The sequence below is a fragment of the Carex rostrata genome, chromosome 18 (assembly GCF_964058835.1).
Source record: "Carex rostrata chromosome 18, lpCarRost1.2, whole genome shotgun sequence".
In the NCBI taxonomy this organism is placed as follows: Eukaryota; Viridiplantae; Streptophyta; class Magnoliopsida; order Poales; family Cyperaceae; genus Carex; species Carex rostrata.
The window spans coordinates 8,644,164-8,664,499 of record NC_135935.1 but is presented as its reverse complement, the minus strand read 5'-3'; the positions used below and the strand labels follow the sequence as shown (position 1 = coordinate 8,664,499).

The following is a 20,336-nucleotide window of genomic DNA, read 5'->3' as shown; positions in this document are numbered from 1 at the left end:
GGATGCCTTTCTGTTTAGATAACCTAACTTGATGAAGGATTTCATGTGCACTAATAATATTATCTCCTATTAATCGACCTTTAATAAACGCAGCTTGAGAATCATCTATAAGAGGATCTAAAACTAAAGAAAGCCTATTAGTTAATAATTTAGTAATAATCTTAAAGCTACAATTAATAAGACTAATAGGTCTATAATTTGTAATAGAAGAGGCATCCTCTTTCTTAGGAATCAAACAGATGGAAGCTAAGTTGAGTTTCAAAATATCCAAAGTTCTGTTGTAAAAAACCAGGAATAACCGTAAGAGATCAGGGTGAACCAGGTCCCAAAAAGACTGATAAAATAAGAAAGATAACCTATCAGGACCTGGGGATTTACCAGGGTTACATGATAAAACTGTTTTTCTAATTTCATCCAAAGTAAAAGGTAACTCAAGAGAAATTTGTTGAGCATGAGAAAGTTTGTCAGAAGATGACCAAAGATCTGGTTGAAGAGATAGTAATCGAGATGAACTGGTTCCTAATAAATCCTTATAATAAGAAGTAATGTGATTCTTAAGAACAATAGGATCATATTCAGGGATACCATTAATAAATAACGATGAAATAACATTTTTCTTCTTCCTAATAGATGCTGCAATATGAAATTTTTTTGTATTGTAATCTCCCTCTAAAAATCATTTTAACCTAGACCGTTGGTGCCAAAAAATTTCCTCATCACGATAAATTTTATGAAGATTAGATTGACACTCCTGCCAATAAGTATAGTCAGAAGTAGATAAAGAATGTGAATCATGTTGTAATTCAAAATTAGTTATTTGGTCTAAAAGGGATTGTTTCAACCTCCTCTTTTCACCAAGAAGATTAGCATTCCAGCCCCTTAATTTTTTTCGAAAAAATTGGAGTTTAAATTTCCAAGAATTTCCTAAATCATCATCTAAATTGAAAGAGTTCCACCATTGAACAACTAAATCTTGAAAGCCATCTTGAGTAAGCCAAATTTTTTCAAATCGTATAATTTACATGAATGCATATCTAACAAACAAAGTATTTATATCTAACAAATGAAGTATTCATACATGTTCGAAATAATTTATACAATTCAAAATTCAAAAGTTAGATCCATCTCTCTCACCTCACCTCTTCCAAGAAGTATTCATATCTAACATGAAGTATGCATATCTAACAAATGAAGTATTCATATCTAACTAATAAAGTATTCATATGTTCCACTGTGGCAACCTTCGCTGGGCTAGCATGGACCCCCTCCAATGGTGCACCACGCTCTCCCCGCCGAATCTTGACGGTGCACCACTCTCTCCTCATCGGATCTCGACGATGCACCACGCTCTCCTCACCGGATCTCGACGGTGCACCACGCCGAGAAAGAGAAGAGGCGGAGGCCGTGAAGGACGTGAATATGATTTTGCTTTTTTGTTAATCAGAAGAGAGAGAGGAGTCAAACACGGTTGACTTTGCATATTAATGACAATAGATTGTTAGGGAGACTAATAGATGACTAATCAGCGGGGACTAAAATCTTTACTCTAATAATTAATATTAAAAAAATATAATTAATTTACTGCATGGAGTCAAATCTGATATGTGAATATTTTTACCCCTTAAAACCGCCCCCATCCAGTAGAGATATGCTCAATTGCGTGAAGTTTCAGATCAACAGTTCACAGATTGGACCGATAAATTAATCAGTCTGATTTCTTAAATACTTTATAAGATATAAGTACTATTATAAAAATAATCAAATAATGTACTATAATTTTTTTTATAGATTATTAATATAAGTTCACTGATTGGGTCCGTGAAAATATGAAAATCTCCTAAATCTATGATCTTTTGGTTTTTTTTTTTTTTTTTTTGTGTGCTACAAATAAAAATTTCGGTAAAAAAGAATTTGGTTTAGGGTTCAATTTTTTTTATTTAGGGTTTAGGTTTTTCTGATCCGGTTTTAATAACAATGGCTGATATGGATGTCACAAACTTGTTATATTCATTTGCTTATTATTACTTAAATTAATTATGTGTCTTTAAAAGTGTCCGACTCTTTGCATAAGTGGTTTTCATTATTTTTTAGGAAGCTAATATGAGTACCCTTGCTACAGTATTCACACAGTACCCGCACCTAAACTGTTATATATAATTGTTTGTGGGGACCAAACTGCCATAACTGCATTTCAGATCTGTAACTTTATTTTTAATATTAATAGTCAAATCTTGAAGTATGTAGTCCAAAGAACACAAGTATTTATATCTATATAGTAAACAATGTAAATGATAAATTAATTATTTTTAAATAATCATACCCGCACTTTTTTTTTGAAATTTCTGATGTCGTACCCGCACCTAAACTGCCATAATTGCTTGTGGGGACCGCAACTGTTCTAAATCTATAACTTTATTTTAAAATATTAATAGTCAAATCTTGAAGTATTTAGTTCAAAGAACACAAGTATTTATATCTATATAGTAAACAATGTAAATGATAAATTAATTATTTTTAAATAATCATACCCGCACCTTTTTTTTGAAATTTTTGACATCGTACCTGCACCTAAATTGCCATAATTACTTGTGGGGACCACAATCATTCCAGATCTATAATTTTTTTTAATATTAATAGTCAAATCTTGAAGTATATAGTTCAAATAACACAAGTATTTATATCTATATAGTAAACAATGTTGTAATTTTTACATAACTGCTTATGGGGATCTAAACTGTCATAATCTTGTAATTGGATTCCTCATCTTTTTACATATGACACTGAAAGTATCAATATCTAAGTATTGAAAGTATTTATATTTATGCATTGAAGTATTTATTTTTATGAGACCAACTATTTTTGTTAGAGAAATATTGATGCGGAATTAGTGCCAGACTTTGAAAGGGTGCTACTAGAATTTTAGAATAATAATTAGTTGAGACTATATAATATCCTTTTAGAATAATAATTAGTGGAAATATTATAATTAGTGGGGACCATAATATATTATTCCTCTAAATACAATTACTGTAGCGCGGGTACAGAAATGATTATTCTATTTTTTAGTACCATATTAATTGATATGGAATAGATTTACTATTTATCTGAACTTTCTAAATATTCAGGAATGAAATCACCTCCCACTCACCATACACATCTACTTTCTATTTATTTTCTTTATATTATGTCTGGTGGATATGATCATCGCTTTTGGTGATTTAACCTAATGGATCTAGTCACTGCTCATTGCTCCGTTGTCATTTGAATAGGTGCTTCCATCTAGCGAATCTGGCCACCGTTCTTTGGTACTTCTGCTTCATGGATCTAGTCATTGTTCTTCGCATCGTTCTTATGGGGGCTTTTATTTTCCAAAACAAGCGGTTCGCTTTTTCTTCTCTTATCCCGAGCTCTTTTTTTTTCTCTTTAGCAATAGAAGAGTGGGTGGAACGAGTTGTACATATAGTTACTTACTTTATATGTTATTTGTGCTGGGGTTTGTTTATGTGTTCTATTTCTTCTTCTCCTCTTCTCTCTTCCTTTTCTGCTTCCCACACTGGCGGCTCTTTATTGGAACCTCTGAGTAGTGACTGTTTCGGTCTGATTGATTCAGATCCTGATCCGGTTTGATTCAGTGCCTCTATTGAGATTTCTGAGCGGTGACTATCCTGACCAGATTAATTCAGTTCCCGATCTGGTTTGATTCAGTGCCTTCTTCGATAAAGTCTACCAGCAGAACAACTATGCACACAGATGATTTTTGTCTAATTTATGTAACAGCTAATCTATAACTCTTTAAATTAATAAAATTTTCTACCGGCTTTACTTTAAAAAAAAATGTTCGATTTGCTATATATACATGTAATAGCAGCCGAACTTGGAAAAGTCAAGCTTTGCAGCAAAAAAAAGAGAGAGTTGGAAGTCATGTGCATCCACCTCATATTTTTGTAAAGAATTTTTTAGGGGTGCTTCTTAATTTTGTTTTCAAAATTAGACGCATATAGTTTAATTTTACTTTCAAATCCATCTGTGTTTAATATTTTGTCAAATTTAGTTTTTAGTACAAAAAAAATATTGTTTTTTTATATTAATTAATGCTAAAACTGCAAAACAATGTTTCCTTGTCACATCACTACATCAGCAAGCAGTTATTGTTGAATTAATTTATTTCATTCAATCCCCTGTAATTAATTGTAATTTCAGTCGTTACTTACTGTTTTGCAATTTTGAATTTTATATCCTCATATTTGTCGCTTACAAATTAATTACCTGCTGATGTGATAAATTTAGATAAATTGATAATTAAGTATTAAAAATTATTCTGCATGCTGCAATTGATATTGTAAGTTTCTCTTTTTGAGAAAAGCCCTTAGGCATAATTGATATTGTAATTTTGACATCCATTTTTCTTTTAAAAGAAGAATTTGGTGAAACATTGGGGTGAGCTTCGTAAAAACGTGACGAAAGACACCAACGGGGGCTCGAGAAAGGAAAGAATCTGTTTCTCTTGTAACTTCATTGACTCCACGTGCTGAACTCGAGAAATCAAAGATGGAGAACACGCGGCACCGACGCGGCGGTGCACGAGTCGATTCGGTGAACCGGGCTCATGGATCTTCATGGTTGAGCAAAGCAGTGAACTCGGTGTTTGCGTTTGTGCGCCTGGCAGAGTTCGAGATCCTCGTCGTGCTCTTTTTCATCGTTGCCTTTCTCATTTTCAAGGATCTGGTTTGTGTTTTCAGTCTTCTCATAATTTTGTTTCCTCTAAAGAATTTGACCAGATTAGATGGTGGATTTGATTTGGGTTTAATTAGAATTTCGGTTTGGTCCAACTAATTGTGTGTGCTGAAATCAATGACAGCCGGTACTGCTCAATATCATACCAGTCATACTGGTAATAACTCACTCTTGTACCAGTATGAATTTTCTGTTCATGATAGTAGGTGTTGGTACAAGATAGGAGATTTTTGGTTCATGACTTGTATTGTATACCAAGCAAAACCGTGTACCAATTATGAGCTTGCTGCTTTGTAGTGATACTGTTGCAATGGGAATCGAGGCGAAATTCAGTCCGATGCCAAGTCAGAGTTGTCCGATCCGCATCAAGATTCAAGTGGTCAACTTTTAAGATTTGTGTGGATCCAGTTCGCATGAATCTTGATGTGGATAGAGGACAGCTTCGAGCAGGCATCGGACTGCCCCCCACTCTGTTGCAATGAATTATGCAATCACCGTACAAAAGTGTGTAGGTACGGCCTTGTGAGTGTTATGGGGCTGACTTGGTTTGTTCCAGCACAGCCTTATTTATTGTGTTCTTCTATTCTGCCTTGTTTAGAGCAGTTGTTTTAAATTTCGACCTTTGTTTCTGCAAATTTTTAATATATGTAACATTTTCTGAACTCCTTGAAGCAGACATCTCGGCCAGAGTACAATGATATATTTGTAAAGAAGCCAGGGAAAGATGGATTTTGGCCTTACTCATAGAGGAATAGGATCATGTTTGTTTTTAGTTGCATTTTGTAATTTACAGTGGATTTTGATAACTTTGGTTAGCATTCTAGGTGCAATCATGCATTTCTCTTTTTATCAGACGGATTTTTATCAGAGGCATGTACCATGTTTGTAAATGCAAGGAAGCATACAGTATCAATTTATGTATAAAAAAGACATGAGTGTTTCGTTGTTGTTTCTTTAGGGAGATTTGATAAAATAACCCACCTTTCGAAAATATCAAACAATATACCCTCCATCAAAAATTCTTGTCAAAATAACCTTGTGGGTCCACATTTCTCTTACTTTCCATTCCCCTTTGCATAGTTCTGTGCTATACGAAGGAAACATATATATTTCATTTTAGATTGGACTGACCGGCTGACCGACGACCCTTCTCTTAAATTCTCTCTCACGAATCCCACCTATTTTTATTTTCTCCAGCTTATTTTTTCATTGGATGAACCTCTGCGTTCTCTCGGCCTACTCCCGTATCTCCGTCGATGTTGCACTGCTGCAGCCACCTTGACCCTCGGCCTAACTCCGCTGTCCCCACCAACTACATCCCATGTCCTATTTCAAAAGCTCGAAGGACTCATTTTCTATTGAAAAAAAAAACAAAAAACATCTATCAAAGGATGAAAAAGTCAAAACTCATAACTGAGAAACGATTACTCCAAGACCAACTTATGAGATGGAGCCACAACTTTTGTAACTCAAGGCATGCCACAAAGGAGAGCTCAAGGCAAAATATATATGAGAGTAATTATGAATTTTTGAGGATTAACAATATGCTTAAGGCTTAAGGGCCAATATGGTGAAAATGATAAAATTTAACTTTAATCACACGAGGAGGATTAATTGTGACTTAATTGAATTCTTACGAGTAAACTGATCAAAATTGCAGTTGGCTATAATGTAAGGTATTGAGGTTGGATATCAAATAATGGAAAAGTTGCATGATTGAGGTTTAAATAAAGCAAAATTCATATGGGTATACCATTTGAGTCCATGTTAGAGTTTGGAGTTATTCAAGGCATAACTACGCAGCTACGCTAGAATGCATACTTCTGTTATTTGAAGCTTCATCATGTGAAAATGAGATTCTGAATTGACTGAGGTGTGCTCGTGGAAGAAGTTTAGACTCTAGATAACAAAGTGGAGGTATAGAAGATGGAGAAACAAAAGAAGGTCAGGCGGAGAGGATGCGGGTGTTGATGCAGAGGTTCTCATTACGCCGTGTGTTCTCTCGTGAGAGAGATGGGAGTCATGGGACAAATCAGCTGGTCAGTTTAATATTATTAAAAGTAAGGTTGGGTTGCTATCAAGATTAAATCGTGATCGTTAATAAAATGAACGGCCGTAGATTCTATCTATTTTAACCTTCAGCAGCTGGGAGGATATGGATTTGGAGAAGGGAGAGGAAAGTGAAGGGAAATGTGGGACCCACAGGGCCATTTTGACAAGAGAATTTAGGAGTGGGTATTTTGTTTGATATTTTCGGAGGAAGGGTTATTTTCATTATTCATTCCATTTACAATTATTCATTCCATTATTGTCATTATTCTTTCCATTTACAATTTTGGTCCACGTTTTTTATTATAATTTGTACCTTTTTGTAGTATCAGTAGATTTTGAGAAACTCTAATACGCCTAACTAACATGATTTTCTAAATGAATAATTTTTGCCGGATGTCACTAAACTTCGTTCTTTGTCATGAATTGGTCACTCGGATTAATTATAGAAATTTTTCATTTGTTTCAATCAAATCGTTCTGTTATTTTTTCTGTTCAAAATACTAACAATAAATTGACATGGAGATAGACAGTCATATTTCGTTAGTATTTTAAACTGAAAAATGTAAAAGATATTGAAACAAATAAAATGTTCAATGGTTGCTGAGAGATAAATCAAACTTAAATAATCAATTCGTAAAAGTTCAATGTCCATGGGCGAAATTTATCAGTTTTCTAAATACTATTTAACTAATGAAAAATTGGTTGAGCAGTAATTGCAATACAATATATATTTTTCATTACTTACACCATATTTCTCCTGGTCCGAAAATCAGTAAGCAGTAACACTGATCTACTTGCAATGAAAAAAAAAAAAGACAATGTAAATTTTAAAATTGCTGATAATAATCACACAAGTTCCTAATCAATCTCAAAGCAAAGCTATAAGCAAGTTGAAAAATTAAATAAAAAAAAGGACCATTACATTATGGTTTCCGAACTTTTTTTTTTTTATTGCATCGCATTTAATTTTACCTTAGTTTATATTTTTTAATTGCAACAGAAGTGCAGAATACATTTTAGGTTTTTTTTTTCCCTAATCTAAGCCCATTTGAGGCCCAAAGCCTTTTAGTAGCCGACTTAAAACTCTTTTCTTCTTCCTCTTTCCCTTCCCTTTCTCTGTTTTTTTTTTTTGGTGGTCCGGCGAGGACAAAAAAAAAAAAAAAAAAAAATCACTGCCTCCATCACCGGTTCTCCCTCCGTACCTCTCTCTCTCTCTCTCGTTTGGAGAAACTCCATTAATTTGAGGCGAGGTAGCTTCTGTAACAAATCTTTATCCTTTGCAAATCCGTATCCAGATTAAGAAGCTACTGATTTTTCACTGAATAAAATTATCTCTATATTTTTGGCGTTGCGCAAAAATTTGCGATCTGGTTCCTGCTCCATATCAATTTCTATCTTACCAGATATTTCCGCCTTATTTATTTACGGTTCTTCCAAATTTAATTTATTTTTTAATAGCCGAGTAAAGGAAAATAGCCACAAGTGCTTCAAATATAGTTTACTCTATACCCAATAATAAAGTCTCTCTTACGCTATTAATCGTTAGTATTCTTCTACTCTCTTTCCTCTTCCAGAAAAGCCACGATTCTTATCCTCTTCCAATTTTCTCTAATTTCCCTCAAATCCTGTAAATCCCTCTGTATTCTTAACACCTAATCACAACAAATTATGGGGAAGAGAGTAAAGCCTAAAGGGAGAAACCCCAGAAAGCAGCCTAGGTCGCGGGGATCTGATTTGGATCCAAACCAGGATCAATTGGACCCGAAACCCAATACCACCAATGAAGAAGAAACAACCAAAAGCAGAGAAGGTTGCGGTCACTACACAGAGGGAGATTTGCACCTGAACAAAATCCTTATTTCCATTCTCTCTTCAAATAGTGAGTTTTCATCCTGCGACCATTGCCGTGATGAATTGCCACAAGCGAGCAGAAAAGGAGGTGCCAGTGGAGGGAAGAAAAAAAAGAAAGGAGGTGGGGCTGGGCCAAGAGGGGGAGAAGCAAAACCCAACCCAAATCCAATATGGGTCTGTTTGGATTGTGGGAGGAGTTTCTGTGGTGGTGAAGTTGACAAAGAAGTGCCATATGGACATGCAAGGCGTCATGCCAAGCAGGAGAGGCACAACTGGGCTGTGGGACCTGATAGCACTGGTACAGCTTGGTGTTACTTGTGTAATGCTGAAGTCCCGATTGAGATGCCATCTATAGAGGTTGGTGGAATGCTGAATTCTATTGTTTAATTGATGTATATAAAGTTTGTTATTTAGAGTTAATGCATTATTTAGGAAGTGGTGAATGATAGATAGTTTACCAATGCATCCGAGACAACAAGAATTCCGAATTTTCTGGGTCATGGCAGATACTGGTATGGTCACATGTTTAACATGTAACCATTGTTGGCATTTTCGGAGATACCAAAAGGAACACAATGTCGGCATTCCCTGCTGTTTCTTTTATATTTGTTTCTGATGTGCTTGCAATGTGTAACTTCGCATATGTAATGCCATTTTTGGGAAAACAATTAATTTAATATAAATTAAAAAAATAGATAGATTGAATCATACATTATCAGATTCCAAAGTGAAAGTATTGTGGAATTCCAGTGGAACATGACCTGACTGTCTTGATGCCAATCATTCTACACCACAAACATAATGTGGCCTTTTTGTTCGTGAAAATGTATCTCACTTGTACAAAAACTGTGCAATAGGTTTTGTTAAAGAACTTTTCTCAATTGAAGTGCACTAATTGCCAAGTGATATTGTCTTTTTTAATTGTTTTATAATGGCTTTATTATATAAAACTCTGTTTAGATTGAGGATTGTGCTTTGATTATTAATAGTATACCACTCAGGTTGGTACTTGGTACCACTGAATTTGTATGGACCAGGTGGTACCATACCCCAAGCTTACTTGTGGCACTTAAATTGAGTTCCTGCCAGAATATTATATAGCACTGTTTGAGTAAGTGAAGGAACTGGCTGTATGGTCCCTGGTATGAAGTTGTTAGGACGGCAGAAAACTACTCTCCTACAGTATTTATTGAGATATAGATCCCAACTCACTCTTTCTTTTGTTTTGTGGTACAAAACAGGAAGCAATAGTAACTACCCCGAAACCAACATCAGAACCTGACTACACCAAAGCCATGAAATCGGATGTAAAACAAGAATCTGGATTCCATGCTGGGCCCCACCACCACGGCATCAGAGGGCTTGCCAACCTCGGCAATACATGTTTCTTCAACTCAGTCATGCAAAACCTGCTAGCTCTTAAAATGCTTCGTGAATCCCTCCTGAACCCTCAAACCTCTGATCCTGACAACAATGTTACTATTGTCCCGGGCCCGCTTACTGTGTCCTTGAGAAAACTCTTCTTAGAAACCAATGGCGAGGAGGACTGTAAAGGGGTATTGAGTCCAAAAAATTTGTTTGGGAATATTTGTGCCAAGGCCCCTCAGTTCCGTGGATACCAACAACAGGACAGCCACGAACTTCTTCGGTACCTCCTAGATGGGTTGAATACAGAGGAGACATCTGTGAGGAAATTAAAACAGGCTGATCCTGACAAAGGAGGTGGTTCTGACACAGCAGGGCCCACTTTAGTGGACTCGATGTTCAGTGGCCGTTTGTCAAGCACAGTATCTTGTCTGGATTGTGGGTACACCTCTGTTGTACACGAACCGTTTCTCGACCTGTCTCTGCCAGTACCAGCCAAAAAGACAAGTACAGTGGCTAAAAAAGGAGGGAACAGGCCTCCACTTGTCAGGGGCAGAGGTAGGTCGCAGCGGTTCAGAGATAGGCCAGCCTCAAGGTCTTCTACCGCAGATGAGGAGAAGACAAGAAAACACAAGGATACCACTGAGAGTACCAGTTTCAAAGCAGCAGGCGAAACTGCAAGCACAGTTTCCGAAGCAGGAGAGATGTCCGACCCCAAGAGCACCTTTATTGAAGCAGGTGCAGACGTATCAGAAGAGATTCCTGGCTCCAAAGAGGTTGATGGGTCTGGTTCTGGTTCAGGCCCTGAGAGCACAGCTGTTGACGTGGCTGATGACTCCTGGATGGACTTCCTTTCTAATCAGGACAGTGCTGCTATAGCACAGGAGCCCTCTGAGGCAGAGTCATCTGGACCTGAGGTTCTGGGTTCTGATAACATGTCTCCTGAACTGCAGCATGGGAGCACAGTTATTGCAGCAGGTGAAGCTGAAGCTGAACCGGAGGTTGCTATTGCTGTTGCCGAGACATGTTGCTTGCTTGGCAATGATGACACTGAGTGTAGAATGAGGTTAGAGGGCTCACTTCAGGAGTCGGACCCAGTCAAACGAGAGATCACGGTGTCTGAGAACATAGTTGTTGAACAAGGTGCAGAAGGCCTACAAAATATATCTTCCGAAGCTGATACCAGCTGCTCAGCCATGGTTATTGGCAAGAAAAACATTGAATTGGGTGTTGACAATGCAAAAGAGCTCACTGGTTCCAAAGCTGATACTGGTGGCTCAAGCTCGGGTATTGGTCACACAAGCATGCACGAGGCAGGTCCCTCGTGCTCAATGGAGTCCACAGATTCAACCAATGGTTCTATTTTAAAGGTAGACAATGAGTCTTCGCCTTGTGTCGGCTCTGACAAATGGGAGAGCACACTCAGCGCAAACATGTCAGACGAACCAGATAGTGCATTTCTCAGTTTGAAGGTAGTGGATGATGCAGATTTGTTGCCCGATCAGCGGGACAAAACAAAGAGCATGGATTTTGATGCGAAGGTTAATGATGCCAACACTTCATCATGTTTTGTTGGGTCCCATGAGCAGGAACTTGTGCTTAAAGGGAACATAGTGAAAGTTGATGGTGATAACGGTTGGTTGCATGGTGAGTATGAAGAAGTGGAAGGTCTCAAAGCAAAGGCAGATGATGATATAGGCTGGCTGCATGATCTGGGTGACGAACTGAATGGCATGGATCTAAAAGCAAATGTACAAGATGATACGGATTGGTTGATGGATGAAGGCTCCGAAATCCATGGCACGGTTGTTAAAACAAGGGTGCATGCATATTCTGAGGCCGAGTCATATGGATTGGAGAGCTCTATTATCAAAGTAGATGACTATGTGCCCGGAAGTATGGCTTTCAAGGAGAGTATTCCATTGTGCATGGATGTTGCCGACTCAGGTTCAAAACCTGCTTCACCCAACCAGAGATTAACTTCAACCAGCTCTGATTCACAAGATAGATGTGGAGATTCCATCATTGAGACTTCAGGTCCTCCTGACAGTAATCCCACCAAAGATGAATCTGCTGATAGCTCTATTACGCAAGAGGATGCAAAACCTGAGACTGATACCAATACTAGTACTTCAATTGCCCTGCACCCTCCTGAAAACACAAATGAAATCAAAACGGATTCCTCCACAGTAAATGTAGAGACAGTGGTGCAACAAGAGGTGGAATTCGATGGTTTTGGGGACATGTTCAATGAACCCGAGGAGGTTATAGGACCAGTTAATAGACCCGGTGCAAAGCCTGAGGATGAGGATGATGCTGACTCAATTTTCTGGGGTAGTGGTACTTTTTCTGGGTTTGGGTTCAACAATGAGGAAGTGGATGATACTGATAAACCGGTATCTGTGGTGAGCTGTCTTGAGCTGTTTACAAAACCAGAGCTATTGACAGGTGAGCATGCATGGCACTGTGAGAAGTGTTCAGCATTACAGAGCAATGCAAATGACCAGGATTGTAGAAAGGGGGATGAGAAACAGAAAGTGATGAGGGATGCAATGAAGAGGTATTTGGTGGACCGGGCCCCACAGGTGCTGACAGTGCAACTGAAGAGGTTTAGTCAGGATGCTCGGGGCCGTCTCAGCAAGCTAAGGGGCCATGTCAACTTTGAAGAGATACTCGACTTGACACCTTATGTTCGCAGGAGGTATGTTATATAATTTTCTCAGGCAAGTTTGTTTGCAAGGTTGCCCCTTCTATAATCAACTTAAATGATCCTGTACCTCTAGTATTTTAGGAAAGTTTGCTCCTGCTATTGAAGAAATTTAAAAACACACAAGTACTTCCATTTTTCTGAAACGAAGTATGTGTTTGCACGCAAGTTATTTTTTTCTTGCTCTGTGCAGAATCCTTGCATGTATTTAATCTATTATTGGTTAATGTGTATTATTATTTCTTTTTCAAATTGTAAGACAATTACACTGGTCTGAACCGGCATTTCACTTTCTGATTTTGTTACTGTACTAGCCATACTAATTGCTTGCATAGGCCACTGTAGCCTACCTTGTAATACTGGCAATTGACCAAAAGGATTATCCCATTAATACATTAAATATTTCGAACTTATTCTTGTTTTCAGGTCGAATGATAAGAAGAAGTGTGAGTATCGGCTAGTTGGTCTGGTGGAACATTCTGGAAGCATGAGCATGGGCCACTACGTCGCATACGTCAGAGCGGAGAAAACACTGAAAGGTGGGGTCCATGGTCAGACATGGTTTTATGCTAGTGATTCACACGTGAAAGAGGTATCCTTGTCAGAAGTACTGAGGAGCGAGGCTTATCTTCTATTTTATGAGAGGGTTCAAAATGAAAATTGAGTTTAATTTTTTTTTTATTGATATAGGGGTTTTGGGAGGGGGGGCCGAATTTACAATTCAGTAGTACTATTTTTTTTCCCCTTGAGTTGAGAGCCTGTCATCTCTTTTTGGGCTCAGTGGAAACTCTCTGAGTTGTGAATTTGGATTTTTGGGAGAAGAGTAATTTGATTATAGATTTTTTATTTTTTATTTATTTTGGTCCTGGTTGATACATTTACTCAAATATTGTTTTTTCATTACATAGAAAAAGGATCAGTTGCAATTCAAGTAAGAAAGTTTTGAAGTAAGATTGTGGGATTTGGTTCTCTTTCTCTCTCTTTGAAACCTTGGCATGGCTACCCCCCTCTTTTTGAAAACTATGGCAGTATAATTTCATTACATAAATATAAAATGAGGAGGGTTCTAATGTCTCATATTGTATATCTTCGTTTTTAAAGTCTAAATGGTCAATTCAAACCGTTTAACATGATATTCGTACTAAAATATAGTTGGGATAAAATTTTATAATTTTTGGAATTTTTTTTACTATTTTTTAAGATGGTAGAAAATAACTTTTTTTAACGGTCCAAAAACAATAATTTTGTACCTATCTTAAAAATTAGTAAAAAAATTTCAAAAATTATAAAATTTCATTTTCAAATATATTTTAATATAAATATCATGTTGAGTGATTCGGATTAACAGTTTGAATTTTGAAAACAAAAATATACAATATGAGATATGATAAGGTATTGGAACCCTCTTCATATAGAATTACATATAAAATTACATTTATTGTTCTGCATCCACAACATAATTCACATCAACATTCAACATAAACAAGCACTACTAAGCATGTAGCGCAGATTGTCACCGATGACAAGGAAACAGAGAGATGATGTTGCAGAGGAGAGAGTCGAAAAGGGTAGTGGTAGCTAATACGGGTTATCTCTGAAGAGTAGGCCGTATGCTGAAAAGGGGTTAGATTGGATTTGTCCAGCTTGAAGTCGCGGGACGAGGAAGTGTTGGATCTTGGAGATCAAGTGAAGATCTCGGATATCGAGAATTAGACAGTGACTTCGGAGACTAAGGGATGATCTCGAAGATATTGTACTCTGACCTATGTAATATCTCAGAATATATAAGCATGAATAGCTTGAGGTTGGCCCCTTTCCTGTCAAAGGAAAAGTTATATATAGTCTGATCTCCGTCCTATGAACTGCCTTACGCGTACGAGGGATAAGCGGATTCATGGAACGATTATTAGATCGTGGGATCATGGCCATGTTGTAACTGACCTCGCGAACAGTTATGTTATAACCAACCTCGCAAACGATTATGTCGTAATCGACCTCACGAGCGGTTATGTCGCTCGAAGGGCGGTGTCGAATAACTTGAAGCTGAACATGCTACCATCTCGGCCCGTTTATTTTGGGTGGCATAAGGTTTTCATAATTATGGGCTTTAACATAGGCTTTTCATTCGTATCTCGAGTTGGCCTCTATGCGAGGTCCGAATCCCGGCCTTGTTTATGGTCTATATTGAAGCTAAAAGGGCCTTAGGAACATGACCATATCAGTAGCCATAGTGACAATTTAATAATTCGCAAAAGATTTGATGGAGTTAAAAGTTTGTGATTCAGAAACAAGTTGGATATAATTTAAAATTATACATTGAATTTGAACGAGAGATGTTAGTTTCACAAGAGAGCTCAAAAAAATATATAATAGGAACTTTTTTGGTCTAGAGTAATTTGAAATATATTCGTAAAATTAACAAACAATTCGGATATACTGAATAATATACGGATTGATTTGACAACAACTTAAATATGAATAATTTACGAATCTTGTTACACAGTGGCAGCTGGTTGAGGTCTCTTCTTATCTGATGCCCCTCTCGCTCTCTCTCACACGCCAATCACTCTGTTTTTCTCTCGGAGAGTGGAGAAGTAGCGGCAGTGGAGTAGTTGGTAGGGGGAGAGAAAATGATGGTGACAGCAAGTTGTGATCTCTTCTCCAGTATTCAAGCCTCTCTTTCTTGGAATCAAATCGTCTGCCCCCGTGGGGGCAGGAAATTCCTGCTCCCAGAGTCACTGCGGAGTGGGCCCCCATTTTAAAAAGTAACAGTAACCAGCCCCTTTATCAGTAATGGGGGCCCACCCCGCAGTGACTCTGGAGACAGGAATTTCCTGATAGGGCAGATGATTCGATTCCCTCTTTCTTTCTCTTTTCAAAGGTTAGGACCATTGATTATGAAATTGAGATTTTTGAAAATTAAATAGTAGTTGTTGCGTTCAAATTCAATGCAATAGAGATATGTTCGTAGGCAATGAATTTGAAATTGTTTGATAAATAATGTAATGGTGATTTTAAAGTGTTTAAGTTGCATTAATTTGTTTAATAAAATTATTTTTAATTATTTTAAGACGAAGTAACGCACCTTTATTGTATGGACCTTTATTATATGGAGCCAACTTAAATGATTGAATTTCTTAATTTTTTTATATTTTTTTATCCTCAAAACATTTGTTATCATAAAACATGACGATAATTTAGTTTTTTTGGTCAAAACTTTTTCTTCACTATTAACAAATATTAATAATTATAGCCATCTAATATTTACTTCGCTTCAACTTTACTTAATGCAAAATTATGCTTTTAAATTTGTATTTTTTTTCTTCATGCATCTCAGTTCCTGACTTGAAAATACAATAAAGACGAGTGCTCCAATATATGTATATCCATATGATATAACATTGATTACTTCAAAGCCTTTTCCAAGATATACAAGTAATCTGACTAATTAATTCACAAATAAATAATTATTTTGATAACGAATTAATAAAAATCAAATAAATTTTACATTTTAAAAATACATTTATATGCATGTTATTGGACATATTGATAGTTTAACAATTAAATTTCATGCAATTTAAGTATAATTTGATTATGCATTGACTGCTAATTTAGGAAAGTTAAAATCAAGTCACTTGATGTAATATGAAACGCACTTCAAATTTCATCATCTTTTAAACTTGGTTGGTACGTGGATAAATATAAATTCATTAATTGTATTTTTATTATTTTAAAATATTGTACATTATTGTCGCACCTCAGCTCATATTCTGTACCATAACACGTTCATTCTTTTTTTTTTAGAAAAACACTGATAATACACAGTAGCTATCACTATCAGGTTGATAACACGTAACACGTTCATTCATTTTTAAAATTTAATTTTAAATTTGCATAGAGAAAACAAAAAGGTCATTGTATCCCCAATTTGTAAATAGTAGAGATGGGACCCACGTCCCATCAATATGTCACTTCTACATCTGGTTTTATTAATTTTATTCACATGGATTTTCATGCATTGTTCACACAAACAAACCCTTGCCTGCTCATGGTGCACCACATAATGGAACCAACTCTGCTAAACCGTCATACATTCATATATAATTTCATTCTAATTTTAAGTTGTATTTAGCCATTTCATTTGTAAGTTGTAATTTTTAGAGATGCAGGGATTTTTTAATAAAATTATTTTCAAAGCATCATGTTGGTAAAAATATTAGTTTTAATTTTTTTTTATCTATCTCAAAAGAAGTTTATTTATAGAATGGATGAGAATGTTTAATTTCTGAACGCTAAAAATAATAAAAAATAATTAGATGAATACTGCTTTTGAAGCGAACTTTAAATCAATTTCAGTTATTTCTATCTAAATAATAGTATTGTATGTTTAAATTTGATTGATAAGATTGCATCCGTCTAAAGCGGTGTCGACATATTAGATTTCCCAAAAAAAAATTTAGTTACCACATTAAAAAATCAAAATTAATTAGTTATCATTCAAAACTTCAAAACTCAAAAACCACCGCCCCAATTAGGGGTGAGTAAATCGCTTATAACTAGTGAGCTGCTCATAACTCGCTCATTAAAAGCTAGCCTAAACTCGCTCATTTATCCGCTCATTTAAACTCGCTCATTAACAACTCGCTTATTTACTTAATGAGCGAGCATGAGCATGTCCCAACTCGCTCATAACTCGCTCATTAAGAATTTGCCACATCTAATCCCTGCCACATTTAATCCTATGTAATTATGTGTAACATCAAGCTTGCCTCATTAAGATTGATAGATAGTGAGCATAGTTTCATGTTTAATCTTGTGTAATATAGTGAGCACAATGTAACATTTAATCATGTGTAATATACTAATATTCATAGTTTCATATTCATTTTTTTTTGTAAATCGGCAGAACCAAAACCTCCGCCTAAAGCCCAAAACAAGTAATAGTCATAACAACTCGCTCATTTAAATGAATTATGACAATTTGTTGGATTTTGTTATAATGACTTTTAACAAATTTTGTTATGCGTGGGCACATTATATAATTATGTTATGAGTCATAAGCAAGCTTCTAAATAGCGTTTATAGCGGTGTAGCGGGGAGACAAAAAAAAAGCTTTAGCGAATAGCGGAGCTATAGCGAAAGCTATTATAAATAGCGTTTTTTTATTTCAAAAATTATATTTTATATTTCTACTAATAGTAAAAAGAGTGATGCTTCTATGGACATAAGGGCCTATTTGTAAAATAAATATATTTTTATTTTCAAAGTTCAAACAGCCGATCCGAACCGTTCATCTTGTTCTCCATATTAATATATCTTTGGAGACCAAATTTTACATTTTTCTGAATTTATTTACTATTTATTAAGATGGGTATAAAAAATATCAAATTCAGACCATTGAATTTTGTACCCATCTTAATAAATAGTAAAAAAAAATCAGAAAAATGTAAAATTTGGTCTCCAAGCACATATTAATATGGAGAAAAAGATGAACGGTTCGGATCGACTGTTTGAACTTTAAAAATAAAAATATGTTCAATTTACAAATAGGTCCTTATGTCCATAGAAGGCTTTGCCTAGTAAAAATGTCTCATCAAGAAAAAAAATATCAAATTAATTAAGAAGTTCTAATATTATTCATATTAAACCAATACAAAGTTCAAATTGTCATTCAAAATATCCCTAATTCAAAAACTATCGATATATTTTATATTCAAAATATACCACTACTGATATCTCCATATTTGATCTATTGTTCCGACCAATTCCTGTACCAAAATCTGCGTTTTAAACCACCAAATCGTGTATTTTACATTGAATATCCATAGAATGTGGTACTGCTGCGATTTCATTCTTATTTTGCAGAAAACGGGCGAAATCAGGGAAGTTACTGAATTCTGAGACTTTGCACGCGACCCTCATCACATCTGACGCGACCCTCATCAGAGTCGATGCGGGTAGCATCAGACCCGACGCTGGTAGCGTCGGACTTTTCTAGAAACAGAAGATGGAGGCCCAATGAAGGCCCAATGAAGGTCCAATGAAAGAAATGTCGTTTGGAAAGGCTATAAAAGGCCATTCCCTGCCACAAACAAAGGGAGAGGATTCTTCCACAAGCTTCTACTCCCTTGTGGAGTACGGATCAAGAAAGGAAGTTGAGGAGGGAAGATTTTGGAAGATCATTCATAGATCCATCTCCACATTCGGTTTTATCATGATTTCTTCTCTTATCTCTTTCTCTATGATGCTTGAGTAGATCTATCTTGTTTCTAGGGTTGATGTAATCTAAAACCTTGATTGTGATGTATTGAATTTGAATTTGAGTTGTTCTTGTGTTCATTTGATTGAGTATTATTCTTCTATTGCTTGATTGTGATTGTTTGATTGAATCTTGATGTCTATTGTTGAATGTTTCTTGCATCTCTTCTAATATCTTGACCTTGATCTTTCTTGCAATTGAATCAAGTATTTTAGGTAGATCTAAGATCTGAAAAGATAGATCAATTGAGCCGAGAGGTGAGATTTCCATTTATTGAGAGATAGTGGATACCTTTAGCAAACCGATCAAATGACTTAGATTGAACACTTGTAAACGAAAGTTTGAGGTTGTAGATCTAAGAATGTGAAATTGCAATTCCTTACTAGGTTCACTAGGCAATAAACGAGAGTTGAGGTCCAGAAACTTTAGGTACGGTCAATAGATCCTTACACAAGTCAATAACTCAGAAACGGGTTCTATGCTGCATTCACTCGAGGACCACGCGGGTCACATGGGAGACCATGCGGGTCGCGTCACAAGGGTCGCATGCGAGTCGCGTGAAGGTCCAGAGAGGCAAGGTTGAGGATGAAATCTGAAATCCTGGAAACTCCATTTTAAATCAATTTGAACCAAGTATTTCGAAAAAAAAACTGGACACATCACACACATCTTTTACACGTTTTTAGAGTTAGGTTTTTTTTCTCCGTTCAATTTCATCAATATTTATGACAATCTATGAGAAAATTTGTAAATATAATTTGAAAGAGAAAATTACGTAGAAAACGTCTGTGACTTTAGATTCGCAAAAAAAATCACGAATTGTCAGAAATATGAGCGACATTGAAGTAAGAAACAAAAAAACAAAAAAATGTGTAAAAAATGAGTATGTGATAAAAAAGATTGTTTAAAGAAATACTTGATATCTTACATATGAATACTTACTATATTAGATGTTAATACTTTTGTGGATAAATATACATATTTATGCGCATCAGTTGTAAAGTTTTTCAAATATAAGTGGTCCCCCAGTTAATTAGCGGTCCCCCGCATTATTAATGACTAATACACGTTTTATTTTGTCTTTTGTGTTGAAAGTTGTGGTCCCCTCATATAATTAATGATTAGGGATGAATAAGGGAAATAAACTGGGGGAAAGAAATCTTTATTCAAAAAAAATATCTTGTTTCTTTATTATTGAAATGTTTTATGTTACAATAATTAACTGTAACATTGACAAGGCATCTACCAAAATAAAATTGAAAAAAAATTCGGATATATTCTATATAATTTAATTTAGATTTACAAAGTTATTGCAATATGAAAACCAATTAAATATTTATTGAGCGATACGAAAATAAAAAATTCAAT

General features: G+C 35.8%; 1 protein-coding gene and 1 long non-coding RNA gene across 2 annotated transcripts; both read left to right on the top strand.

Annotated features, from left to right (window-relative positions):
• Positions 1 to 4,586: 4,586 nt before the first annotated feature.
• Positions 4,587 to 5,685, top strand: LOC144569838 (uncharacterized). The gene is made up of 2 exons (XR_013516160.1): positions 4,587 to 4,725; positions 5,407 to 5,685. It is a non-coding gene; the product is annotated as an uncharacterized LOC144569838 (long non-coding RNA).
• A 2,182-nt stretch (positions 5,686 to 7,867) lies between these two features.
• LOC144569271 (ubiquitin carboxyl-terminal hydrolase 2-like) lies at positions 7,868 to 13,640 on the top strand. Its single transcript, XM_078319539.1, has 3 exons — positions 7,868 to 8,994; positions 9,879 to 12,703; positions 13,136 to 13,640. Exons 1-3 carry the CDS (start codon positions 8,455 to 8,457, stop codon positions 13,371 to 13,373), a joined length of 3,603 nt encoding a protein of 1,200 aa, XP_078175665.1. The 5' UTR covers positions 7,868 to 8,454; the 3' UTR covers positions 13,374 to 13,640.
• The last annotated feature ends 6,696 nt before the right edge of the window (positions 13,641 to 20,336 follow it).

What these genes read in the sequence shown, in the direction of transcription:
- LOC144569271 (XM_078319539.1), top strand. Translation starts at nt 8,455, where the DNA reads ATGGGGAAGAGAGTAAAGCCTAAAGGGAGAAACCCCAGAAAGCAGCCT. An exon ending in TTGAGATGCCATCTATAGAG is followed by an intron (nt 8,995 to 9,878) that starts GTTGGTGGAATG and finishes GGTACAAAACAG; the next exon opens with GAAGCAATAGTAACTACCCC. An exon ending in ACACCTTATGTTCGCAGGAG is followed by an intron (nt 12,704 to 13,135) that starts GTATGTTATATA and finishes TCTTGTTTTCAG; the next exon opens with GTCGAATGATAAGAAGAAGT.